At 40.1% G+C, this 12,701-nt stretch overlaps 1 protein-coding gene across 8 annotated transcripts in view; it reads left to right on the top strand.

Moving 5' to 3' along the window:
• Positions 1–5,684: 5,684 nt before the first annotated feature.
• LOC119702198 (mucin-5B) overlaps positions 5,685–12,701 on the top strand; it is a 43,968-nt gene continuing 36,951 nt past the window's right edge. For 3 of the 8 annotated variants that reach the window (XM_038139817.1, XM_038139823.1, XM_038139824.1), the window contains exons 1-4: positions 5,947–6,255; positions 8,754–8,952; positions 10,622–10,877; positions 12,276–12,390. In XM_038139817.1, the coding sequence (XP_037995745.1) occupies positions 8,871–8,952; positions 10,622–10,877; positions 12,276–12,390 (453 nt within the window). In that variant the 5' untranslated portion in view covers positions 5,947–6,255; positions 8,754–8,870. The other 5 variants (XM_038139821.1, XM_038139819.1, XM_038139822.1 and 2 more) reach the window with 5 other exon arrangements.

The raw sequence follows: 12,701 nt of genomic DNA, 5'->3' as shown, positions 1-12,701 counted from the left end.
TAAAAGCACATCTCAAAAAGCATGGCTTTTGTACTTATTCTTATACAGTCTTGATGAGTTTGAGTTTGAAGAGAGAAGAAAAGTTATTTTTCCAGTTATAGGAAGTCAAGCGGTTTCCTAAATTTTTGGGGTATCTACTCCTGGCTCCTTAAAAGCTGATCAGGTTTTGCTGTTCAGAAGACCCAATCTATGAGAGAAGACGATGCTGTCTGCCAAAACAAAGACAAAGATGAATAATGATCATGAAATTATTCAGATGACTTGGAGAAACTTTAGTTCATCACCAGAACTTACTTTAGCAGGGCTCTGTATGTTAGAACTGTCTCAGTTCATTGCAATTATGTCTTTTCACTAAAAAAAACAGTCCCTCAGCTATATGAAGATCACTCACAGTGCTTTCAGGATGTACAGTTACTACCATAGTAAGAGCTCTCCAAATTCCAACATTTGCAAAACAGATGTCCATCGCTAAACTAGTAATTCTAGGCTTCCTCTGCAGAAAATGGAAAGCAACAGCCATTTTTGATATTAATTTGTCTCTCAACAAAGGACAAATCTAAAGGAGTGCCTGTTTATCTTATTGTAAGGGGAGCTGAAACAGGTAACTGGAAGATGTTAATTTCTCTTGAATCATCTTAGAGTACAATGAGGGTAAACCACACCTGTTGTATTAAAAAAAAAAAAAAAAGCTTTTAGTTTATTTTATCTCCATTAATGAAATCTTAATAGACAATATCCAACCTCAATACTGGCATCTTTGGTACCTAAAGGATTGGTGGCCCCATTTTTTGCTACTATCAAATACACTCCAGCTTAAAAGGCAGATAATTTTTTTTTTCCTTTTTATAAGACTGATAAGGATGTACAGAAAATGAAAGCCCATTTTTTTCAGCATTACAAAACTCTGATTGGAAAGCAGATTTCTCTGGAGTTGGAGAGGTAGCTGATCTAACAAGAAGGAAGTTTGTCAGTTTACAGAGCAAACTGCAGATTAAATGAAGCCCAGTTTCTGCTTTAGTACAGGTTTCTAAGGATTTATATCTCTACATTTGTTGTGACTGAGAGTTTTCTCCCGGGGCACATACAAAGTCACTCTCCTCTGGATTCTTTGTTATCCAACATGCTGACACTAGAACTGTACATTTCCTTGAGCTTTTTGCAAAAACTGCTTTTCTCAAAATCTCTTGACATTTAGCTGTCCTTGAGATTTTTATTTTTGCAGTTAAATTTGACTGAAGACAGCAAATAACTTCTGGAGACAGATACAAGGTGTGATCAAATCTGCCTTGTTTCCTATGAAAAAGAGATAAAATATTACTAGTCAGTAGTAAATTTTGCTGCACACAGATTTCAATGTATTTACATTGAAATATAAAATCTTCCTTGTTTCATTTTTTTCATTTTTTCTTTTTTTTTTGGTCTGTAGTTTGCACAGACTCTTTCTGTCCCTTCTAGTGATGGGCAAACTACTCCTTAATGAGGAATTCTAAAGATCCCGGATAAAAGTCAATAAGGCTGCAGATTTCCACTTCACCACTGCAGGGCAGTCTATGGCTGAGAATGTAAAGTCACTTCATACCAAAAAAGCAAGCTGCCTCGAAAGGGTGTTTTTATTTCATCACATGGAGTGTTTAATTTCTGAGTAAAATGAATGCTGATCTCTCCCCACAGACATTTACATGCTCTTAGTAAGCACTGGAAAGACAATTATTCTGACAGGAATTTACACGCAAGGTGTTATTTGTCACAGTGCTCTGGGTTATGGCAGCCCTCTCAGTTTTGGTGCTGGGTCAGTGCTGCCCATAAGCAGGTTCACAAACACACTGTCAGAGAATTCTTACTTAAAAGTTCTTGGCAGTTCCAGGTCACACTGCACATGTCAAACCTCCACCCCCTTCTGCACTTCTAGTCACCTTAGAACTTTGTGGTTCAGTTTGCACCTTCATTTCCACTGGAACTGGATGACAGAGTAGAACAGATTAAACTTTCTCCAGTGGAGAAATCCACTGATAGTACTTGGGAGGGAAAAGAAGGAAAGAAACTTTAACTGTGTATCCCTACAAAGAGTAGTAGTGGCAGTGAGCAGCACTTTTGCTCCCCTCCACAACCCTCTTGGAAGCAAATTGAGATCTGTATTATCTGATCTCAGAAGGATTTTGTTTCTTAAGCAAGAGCTGTTGAGTCTGCAGGCCATAAGAAGAGATTCTTCTGGAAAATCCAGGAAAAAAAAAACCAAACCCAAACCAAACCTGAGGAAATGTCTCTCATCACCCTCTCTGAAAGGCTGATATCAGCACATTAGGGACTCAGGAGATTGTGGAACCTTCTGATCCCATTGTCTTCCAGGCAGGACCTATGACAAAGGACGCTGGCAGCTTCATAGAAAGCATTAGTGCTGGAAGGGAGTGGGCTTGACTCTCTCTGTCCTGAAAGAATGGCTCTATTCTCCAGGAACTGCCTTGTATTCTGGAGTCTAGCAAAAAGAAAGCAGTAGCAAGAGCCTATGTCTTGTTTCCTTGCCTGAGTCCTGTGTTTGTCTCCTTCAGACTTTCTATCTAGCCTCCCACTTTCATTGGTGGTGAGGGGTTTCTCTTTGTTCTGTTTCTTTTTCTTCCTCTCCCAGTACTTAACAGTCTCAGTTTTGTCTTGGAAAATGGGGAAGCCTTCTTGGGAGGCAAGTAGGACTTCCAGTCACACAGCCTTTGAAGGCACCAAAACCCAAGGTCCCAGCTCCTGCTGTCCAAGATGGGTTTCATTCCCACTTTTAGTCTTCTCATCCAAGATAGTTGGAATCTCAGACAACTTCCTTGTAGCTACCTAGAGATGCACTGGAAACTCAATGTTGTTCATAGAACTCTTTAGCAACAGAGTGAGAACTTCCATCTGCAGTTAAAAAGGAGTTCACAGAAGATTGGCTCATAAAGAGAGCGCAGTTTTTTTATGAAGCATTACTGGGTATGTGTTTTGAGAACACCAGAGAGAGAAAGGAAAATATTTGTTAGCAATACGGAAAAATCACTGCTGCTATCTGAGGTGAGGCAGGTGGTATTCAGAAAGAAGGGAAAAAAATGCATGCAAACCAAGAAGAATTCTTCCCAAAATAATACAAGGTAGGGGTTTCTGATCTAATAACTGCCTTGTCTTCTGATACAACTATGTTCTTTAATAGTATTATTTTGTCCTGTGGGAAGGGTAAGATAAAATTTTCAGTGTGTTTACCATTTAAGTGTACTTTGCTAAACCGCACTTCACTGAGCTAAGCACAGGCAACTCTGCACATAAGCCCCAGTGAAAGGACTTTAGCAAAGGCAAAGCCTTAAGTAAATAATCCTGCAGTTACTGTGCTTGTTATATACTGTTGCACTTGTCTGGAAAAGCAAACTCATCTACTGGGAAAAGACAGAATAGACTTACAAACTCTGAGATCACAGGAATGAACATTCTTGTAGTTTTAGGTCTGACAAAAACTGAAATACATTTCAATAACTTAAACATTGATATACAATTTTTGAAATTTCACCTCCCAGTGGAAGCTTTGAGAGGTAGGGCAGTATTTTAAGGCAGAACAAGTTCTTAAAGTTGAGCAGCCCTCTTCCAGGGCCAAATTTCCAAAATTAACTCACTCTTTTAAGGCTACCACAAACACCCGTGTTCTTAACTGGCAGCCTCCCAGACTAAGGTCCAAACACCTCCAAGCAGATTACCTAAGCCATATTTCCATCACTAATATGGAAAATCCCATAAGTTATTTTTCAGCATCATGCTTCTAAAATCTGTTCTGTACAAACTGTATTCCCTTTAAAGTTCCAGTTTTTCAGCACACTTACATAAAATGCTTGAATTCTTTTCACAAACTAGTCTCTAGAACAGTAAAAATCACCACTGTGATGTTTTCATTACCTTAATACTTTGAAAAAACTCAAGCAGAGAGAAAGTATGGCAGAGCTGGCACTGAGAAAGAGCACCTGTGCTCCATGCAGCTTTCCTTTAAGCAGTAATAAAAGGCAACAGGAACAGTGATCAAGGAATGTGGCTTTACACAGTGCCTGTGACGTGACACAGCAGTTAAATTTCAATAGCCTGTCCATTTGGACTAGTATAGCTGAGCATTTCTTGCCCTTTTTTTTTTTTTTTTTTGCAGAATCTATGGGATCTGTATGATCATTCTTCTCCTTAAAAGTACAGGGAGTCTGAGCAAAACATAAGGGCAGGCAGTTCTTGGGTGACTAATTCTACCTTCCACACAAAAACCCCTAGGCCAAGGTTGCCTAGATTCCCACTTTAACTTGTTTTCTGCCCCATCTCTTAGCCTTTCTTTTGGCTTGCAGTAACTTTCAGTCGTGGTGGACATGGTTACTGGGTATATATTTCATGTAGTTTCAAGGTTTAGAGGCTTCAGTATTAAGCATGCAGTATTAAGCATGCAGTGGCCTCTTCTGAATCATCTTAGCGCCCAGGAAATAAGAAACTGCTTTTTAAAAAGAGGTAGAATCTGCTCTAGCCTAAACCCCATAAAAGTTCTCAAAGCAGAAAATTCTTATGCTTCCCTTTGTTCTGCTACCCCATATTTTTCCACCAGGAAGGTTGTTTAAAGTTAAACCTTTCAAGTAGAAAATCTCTAGGGCCCAACCTCCTGATGAGATGACTTTCTATGCAGGGAGTCTCTTACGTGAGGAAGTGCCAATAGGTCAAAGAGACCTGTGTGCACAAACTCCAATCAGCCGTATCATTACTCCTTGTATACGGATTTTGAAAGATCTACATCTTCTTAAAGAAAAACAGAAAAGAGTAGCTGGACTCATTCCTTGCAAACAGGAATAACTAATGTCCTGGATTTTTTCACAAAAAGTCAAGGAGCCCTACGGCAAGATGAGATGTTGAGCAGCTTTGTGTCCATTCTAAGGCAAAATGTAAGAAAACATTCAACCACCTCCTACCAAAACTGAAATACTGAAGGCATTTGTCATATATTTTAATGGCAGGTATCCATTCCCTCCTTCCCCACTGCCTAGAGATCACCTTATACTAAATGACATCTGTTTCAAACTGTGTGGTAGACACAGATCTGATAGATTAAATAAATCTTTAATGTAACTTTCCTAAATTCTATGATATCATGCAAAGGATTAAAAAGGATAATTCATGTTGTTCTTGAATTCTACTGGCAATTACTGATTGGTATAACTACCAGTTATGTAAAATATTTTGCCAGAATCACTTTGGGTGTTTTTTATCATGATTAGCACAAACTGCCTGACAAATGAAATGTTTTCCTAGCTAACATTACTTTGTTAATGGAACACACGTAATTTCTCTAGGGTTATTTTCTAGGCAGTGCTTGTAAAACACCGTCTTATAGTGGATACTCGTTTCAAGAAGCAGTACCAGTTTTGCCTGAAATAAACTGGGTTGTTAGAGGATTTCTAAGCTCAACCTCCCAGTGTTGATCAGACTCAGGATGGCCATAACTCTTTACAGCAGATATGGAATCACATACCCTTTTGACAGGAGGCTATGATACAAACACAACTGCCAGACTTTAGTACAGTGGCTGGCTATGAAGGGCACTGATCTGCCAGATACCTCCTACCTGAGTGTGTCTTTTACCAAGTTTGTAGCAAAAATATATTTTTGTGAATCACCGGTGTATTACATTAGCTTCATGATGGCTTATCTTCAGTGAGTCAGTGGTGATAAAGAAGGTGAGTTAATATTTACCTATTGTATTTACTAAAATCACATACCCTTTAATGGCAAATGATCCATGAAATGGGCTGTAAAGGGGCCAAGAGGAATTGTTCTTTCTGGTAATACAGCTGCAGAAGAGGGAAGGCCTCTTATCCTGTAGGGTCCAATAAAGGGAAGAGTTATTTATCCCAGTTTGTCACTGCAGGGGGAATAGTTATAACTTGTGTGCCAGTCATAATTGGTGATTCAGTGGTAAGTGATCATCACAGTCTGTAAGCTCCCTGTCAGTCTGCATTTCCTTCTGAAAAGCTTCTATGTATTTCTCCTGAAATCCTCAGTGTTTCCACGCTTGAATATAAAAACTTCATTTGAATGCAAATATCCTTCCCCTGTCAGTAGCCCTGAAATCATTGCAGAGGATTGAAGCAACCAGTGATTTCTAAGGAGTGTAGCCCGCAGTATCTGTGGAGAAGCCAGGAGCAGCCGCTCTGGTTAGCCATTGACAGAAACTCTGCTCCCCAGGAAATGGCAAAGGAATGGCACAAATGACAGAGCAGACAAGCAGAGGTAAGAAAATGGCTAGGTACAGAGCAAGAGGACTGGGTTTCCCAGTTCTCTGAGTAGAGTTTTGCTCTTGCTTTTCTCAGGGGAGGATCCCAGATGACTGATACTACTATCTCTGCTGATTAGAGCATAAGTGAATGTTGATTCAATGAATAATTTGTTTTATTCTGTCTTTTACTTGAAAAGTTTTAACATGTGCTGTTCATGTTCTTCCCAGGCCCCTGAGTGCTAAGTGGGGCTTACAGGAGGAAATCATGCCTAACTCATTCCTCCTGCCCATCCTCGCATTACCTTGAACCACCCCACATGCAGAACACAAAGGGCTGGAAGTTGCAGAGGTCAAACTCACTATGTCTTTGTCATCAAAGAACTACTCCAACCTGAAGGGTATCTTTGGCAAGTAGTTATTATATGGTTCCTGCTGCTTTTGTGCAGCTCAGTGGAAATAAAGGGGGCTTTTACCAGAGTCAAAAATCATACTCCTAGAATCTGATTCTTCCTTCTACTCTCATACTAAAATGAATGGAGTAGGTACTTAGATTTCTTGGGTAGGAATGGGAAAAGAAGAGGACAGTGACTGAAGAAATGCGGACTTTATCTCAGCAGAGTTCTGCATTTGGATTTTGACACTAGCATTGATTTTGGAAAATTAATGTATTTCAGCTACCCACCTTTACCCTCAACTGAGCTCTCTTAGTCTGTATCTGTGGTCTACTGGCCTCTATGCTTTTCCTCCTGGGCTTCACAGCCCTTCCCCACAACTCACCACTAGCCCTGTTCTGTGACCTGTACAGGAATTCAGTATAAACATTATCAGGAGTATCTGTTGTATTTGAGTGTTGATATTTCACTGTATTCAATTTCAGATCATCCTCAGATTTCCAATGTCATATTCTCATGGTTAAGTTCATCCACTAGATATTCTCCTAACTTACTTTGTACCTATTTGGACAGAGATCAGGAGGGAAGATGTGTTGTGATTAAAAGGAAAAGCAGCAGCAGTCCATGTCTTCCATCACCAGTGCCATAAAGTCTGTTGGTTCTGTATTCCAGCCAAAATGGCAGAGCTTCAAGAACTACCTTCCAGTAGTGCCCTGCTCAAGTGCAACTGACAATGGAATTAATGGGACACGGGCAGTGGCAAAGGGGTAACATGAACTCATGTTTCATGTCCTGCACAATGCTCATGCACGCTGGTGCAGTTTTCTTTAGAGCAAGGGCAGCAGCAAATCTTCATCTGGAAAATGCTGTCACCTGCAACTCTGCAAAGCACCTTGTGCCTGTGTAGGGCAGCAGCAGTGGGCCAGCTTTGGGACACTCCACTTTGGCAATAGCACAAAGTCTGGCAAAGCAGTGAGCAAGACCCGTTCCCAAGGCCCAGCTTGCTGCCTGCCAACCAGATAAAAGGCATTCATATTTCCCAATGGGTGCATGGGCAGGCTTAACCTGAGGCCTTGCAAAACTATGTCTACCTTAAACTGTATCTGTGCCCACTAAACTACTGGCAATCACTCTGACTTTGCTGTTTTCCCAAAAGGGATGGAGCAGCTGGAAGCATGGGAATGTCTGTTATCTGTGTTTGATTTTCTAAGAGTAGGTGAGAGGCTTCCTCTCTTGTCAGGAGCAGTTCCCCCATGGCACATATGAGGAAAAGAAATGCAAGGTCAGTTTGTGTCAACACAGCAAGTAAATCTCCGGAAGGGACTCTAAAATTACTAATACCAAAATATCCTTGTAGGGTATCCTACAAGGGGCTGTAGAGCTCATGACTGAGCTCACTGAACTCTTTATGGGTATGTGGTAGGGTATCAAAGTACTTCGAGAGCTCCAGGGGACTCTTTTGCAGCAGCATAATTTAGGTGATGAAAGAATGAACTGTGGTCTACATTATGATAGGACTTGGGCACAGGTCCCTTATGATGTCTGGAGAATCCCTCACTTCTGTGTGCATAAAGAATAAATTAAATCCCATTTGTGCAGTTAAGGTGAGAATTTTTACACTTTGGGTTTTGTTACTGGTCTACTGAAGCAGTAAATCTGGCCTTTTTTTTTTCTAAAATATTTTGGGTACGCTTCTTGAGGCACAATGCCCTCCTGCCGAAAGATTTCACTCTAAATAAACCATACATTATGCTTGACCTGATAATACTTTTTGCTCCATTTAGAAGTTGTCATTAAAGCTGGTAGAGGCAACAAACACATTTGCTTGTGCTGGGGGATTCTGCTGATGCTCAAGACAGAGAAAAACTCTGAAAGAGGTCAGTGATTGCTTGCAACTAATCAGATGTTATAAAAAATAAAAACTGTTACTGCCGAAGAAATAACAGCGGTAGAAGGAGGGTGAGGGGACCTATTTTCAAAGGAGGAAATTTGAAATGGACAGCTCTCTGTCCCCACAAAGCAATAAATAACTGGATACCTGTCCTGTCTGAGAGAGAGGAGGTTTCTGGGTGCTAATAATGAATGACTGAAAGAAAATTTAATGAAGCTCCACCTTTCAGGGACCCTGCCATCAGTGTTTTGTTCTCATGCCAAACTCCTGGACTATAAAAATCTGCTTATAAGCCAAGAAAAAACACTTCCCTGAAAGGATTTTCAAGTTACGACTTCATGGCAAGATGGAAATAAAAAATGGGAGATCATTTTGGATCTTCTGCCTAATTTGGAGTTTTTGCAAGGGCAAAGAACCAGTTCAGATAGGTAAGAAAAGAATCTAATTCTTGCATTACTTGCTCTCATATGGCTCTCCATAGGTGAGAAATAGAGTTGACAAATGAAAAATTTTAATATATTCATAAAAGAGACATAGACATGCCAGATACTGTTAAACATGGTACATTTTTATCCTGATTGTCAACCATCTAAGTATGTCTTTTTTTCTTTCATTACTAGGTAGTGTTTTATGTTTTATGCTCTAAATGACTAATCTTAAAGAGGAGACCCTCTGAATGCAGTTTACACAAAAAAAAAAAAAAAAAAAAAAAAAAAAAAAAAAGGTGACACCCTTTTCAACACATTTCTTCCTAAAAGAAGTACTTACCATATCACCAGCAGCTAGGCTTGATTGACCAGTATGAAAGGCTGGATTATCAGGAATCACATTTTTTTATGGTCTGGTGCACTGCTACCTCCTGGTTTGATTTTTAATGTTTTACACTTTTCCCAACTGCTTAATACACAGCTGATGTACCAGTTATTGCTGCCTTAGTAATTCCAGCAATTTCACTTCCAGGTCCAGGACAGCCAAACTTTCTTACTTGCCCTCACAACTGTCTAGAAAAGTGCTAAATTGCCCTACTCCACTTCAGTGCTGCAACCACCCATGACAGTAGCAGTCCCTTTAAAAAGCTATTTCTGCAAGGACTTACAGGGCACTTGAGTTTGGGCTGCACATTTATAACATAAGGATCTGAATTTCTCAGTTCTTCCCTGCTGATTCTTAGGCAGGAATATTTAATAAGATTTTAGAGTTCACTGAGTAAATGAGTAACTGGTTTTGATTTGATCTGTGGTGGATGTTGCTGTGTTGATAGTCCTAAACATGCTACCTGAACAACACAAGGAAATTTGCCTGTTTCATTTGTCATTCTTTCAGAAGAAATGTTGAAACTATTTTGTAGCGGGCATTTATAATTTAATTCAAGGTGATTCATGTTTTCTTTGTGAAACTCAGTGGTGTGAAACTGCTTTCTGAAGTAATATCTTATATGCACTTAGACTATGTATCTATACCTGTGACAAAGGTAGAGCTTAGAGGTCCAAAACATGAGTTTTGGTTGAGAAGGAAAACCAAATATCTCTTAGCCAACAGCTGAAGCTGGTAGCAGCCTCAACCACTGAGATCAGTGGCTGCTACTTTGCTGTGAATTCATGCCACCTGTGATATCTCCTGGAAAGCACTCAACATAAAGTCTTGCCTGAGTTAAATGAGATTTAGACATCCAGAATGGGATTCTCATCACTTCACTTTAGATATCTACAGTACAAATATGTCTATAGCATGAATATAGACACAGCCTTTCTAGACAATGGAGAGATGCATGTGGTTTACAGCATCTTCTTGCTAGGCACATATGTAAGATGAGAAAGCTGAACCTCTTCTGCTTTCCACTGTTAGCTTCTGCTTTTCACTGTTAACTTCAAAGGAGACTGGGCTAATCTGCTCGCATTGCAGGTGTCTCTGTACTTCAAAAGTCATGGACTTCAAAAGTTCAGTGAGATGAAACTGCTTCCCAAATGCTAGTATCTTCCAGGAGTTATCATTTTTGCCTTTGAAAATCTGCCCCTTTAATGTTTTTCAGCAAAAAAAAAAGGACGAGCACCTCATATGGGTGAATTTCTAAGCTCCCCTACTATGATTTTTCTTTAGTCCAGGTCTCTACTGTCAGTAGGAGCGAATGTGTCACCTGGGGCAACTTCCACTTCCATACATTTGATCATGTAAAGTTTACTTTTCCCGGAACCTGCACATATGTCTTTGCTTCGCACTGCAATGACAGCTACCAGGACTTTAACATTCAGATCAGGCGCAGTGCCAAGAACAGCTTCCTGATCTACTTCACTGTCACCATTGATGGAGTGGTCCTGGAGGTGAAGGAGACAGGAATCACGGTGAACGGGAAGAAGTGAGTAAAGGCTGAAATGCTGTTTTGAGCTGCATTTTTATTGCTACGTGTTAGGTGGTCTGACTGGAAAGCAGTGGCTGTGTATGAGATGTATAGCTTTTTGAACAGGGTATTGTGAAGAGTCCTCCCCATAGTGTTTGAGAAGGCAAGAGGCATTTAAACTAAACTACACATCCCAGGGACCAACACCAACAAGTTAAGTAGAGAGCAATGTGTATATTATAAAAACAGAAGGTGTTTTAAGGTTTTCTAAATGTTACTTTGATTTGAAAGGGAGGGATGAAGGAAAGTATATAAACCCCAACACTTTATTTATATAAGTTTAGACCTGTAGAAGCTTGGTGGTTTTTCTTTTTTCTCAAAACATTATTTCTGTGGTACTAACCCTACTGTTTTATATTGCTGTTCAGGAATGGATGGTTCTTTTAGGGATAGTTTTCCATTTCCAGATAGATTAGTCTAGAAAATTGCTCTGCTTTGCAGATCACAACTTGGTCAGGGATCTTCTTATAAGAAAAGGCAGAATTTTTAGAAGTCAAAATCCACACCTTTAATTCCAATTCAAAGTGAACCTCAAAGGAAACTGCAAAGAGAAAGGTAAAAATATTCCCTAATTTAAAATCATATGCAACAATAGCTGAAAGTTGGGCACAATATTAAGGAAAGTCCCCATGAGAAGTGCAGAGTCCTGTTCCTAGCAAAGAATTATGAAGGGCTTAGGCAACCTTTGAGTCCGGGAAAACCCCTCCCAATTTTGTTGAAAAGAAAATTGCAAGCATATGGGCTGTCTTGACAGCCTTCTAGAAACAACCAAATATAGAATAGCACCACTCTGTTGTAATTATAGCACCAAAGCCCATATGTGTCTCCTAAAAAGGGGCAAGAAATCACCTATCTTCTAGCCATTTTCTGAACTTCTAAGTTTTTAGAGTGTTGCAAACTGAATGGTAATTATCTTGGAACATGGAAAAGTAATGTAGGTCTGAGTTGCATGAGTACATGTGTAACAGAACAGAGTTGTTTGTGAATCCCAAATATCAAGGAGGTCCTGGAAGGATGATGATATCCTGCAGTGTCCTCATGTGGAGGGCCATTTTCCCAATATTGTCGTCTTGCTCTTAATGAACTTTTGGGTTAGGTCCTTGGGTTTGACTGCTTTCCATCAGTTGATGGGCTGATGTAGTATTGACACAAGACCAAATGCATTGTGTTATGGATTAAAGTTGGTAAAAGGACACAGTGGACAATGCAATGCAGTGTGTGGACAAAGTCTGACCTTGCAAAGAGTGTTCCCATGTCTCATTTAGTTCCTTTTAACTCTTTTAACTCCTACATATCTGTAAGGATTTCATCATCCTTTTTTTCACTGCAATCTGTTTTGTCCCCTCAAATTTCCAGGATTGCCATGCCTTTCAGCTTGAAGAGCATTCTGATTGAGGACACCTGTACTTACTTCCAAGTCACTTCCAAGCTGGGCCTGACACTCAAGTGGAACTGGGCTGACACTCTCCTAGTATGAACAGTCAGTTAGTTGTTTTCCTCCTGGTGAACCTCATCAGTAATGAAAAGCAAGGCTGGATGCAGGCACTGTGTTGATATATGAAATTATGGGTGGGAGGTATCACTCTGTCCATAAACTGATAGAAAAACACCAAACTGGGCAATAGTTTCACAGGGCAGGGGTGTGGGGGCACAACCCCGTGGTATTTCCAGCTAATTTTATGTGACAAAAGGGTTAATCCTGGGTATAGCACATCTGCAGTTAGTTCATTGCTCCATGGGGCACTGGCAGCAACAGCCCTCCAGCTTTGCCTTGCTACTCTG

Source organism: Motacilla alba, chromosome 5 (assembly GCF_015832195.1).
Source record: "Motacilla alba alba isolate MOTALB_02 chromosome 5, Motacilla_alba_V1.0_pri, whole genome shotgun sequence".
Taxonomy (NCBI): Eukaryota; Metazoa; Chordata; class Aves; order Passeriformes; family Motacillidae; genus Motacilla; species Motacilla alba.
Note: the sequence above shows the minus strand (reverse complement) of the source record. Positions and strands in the feature narration are given on the sequence as shown.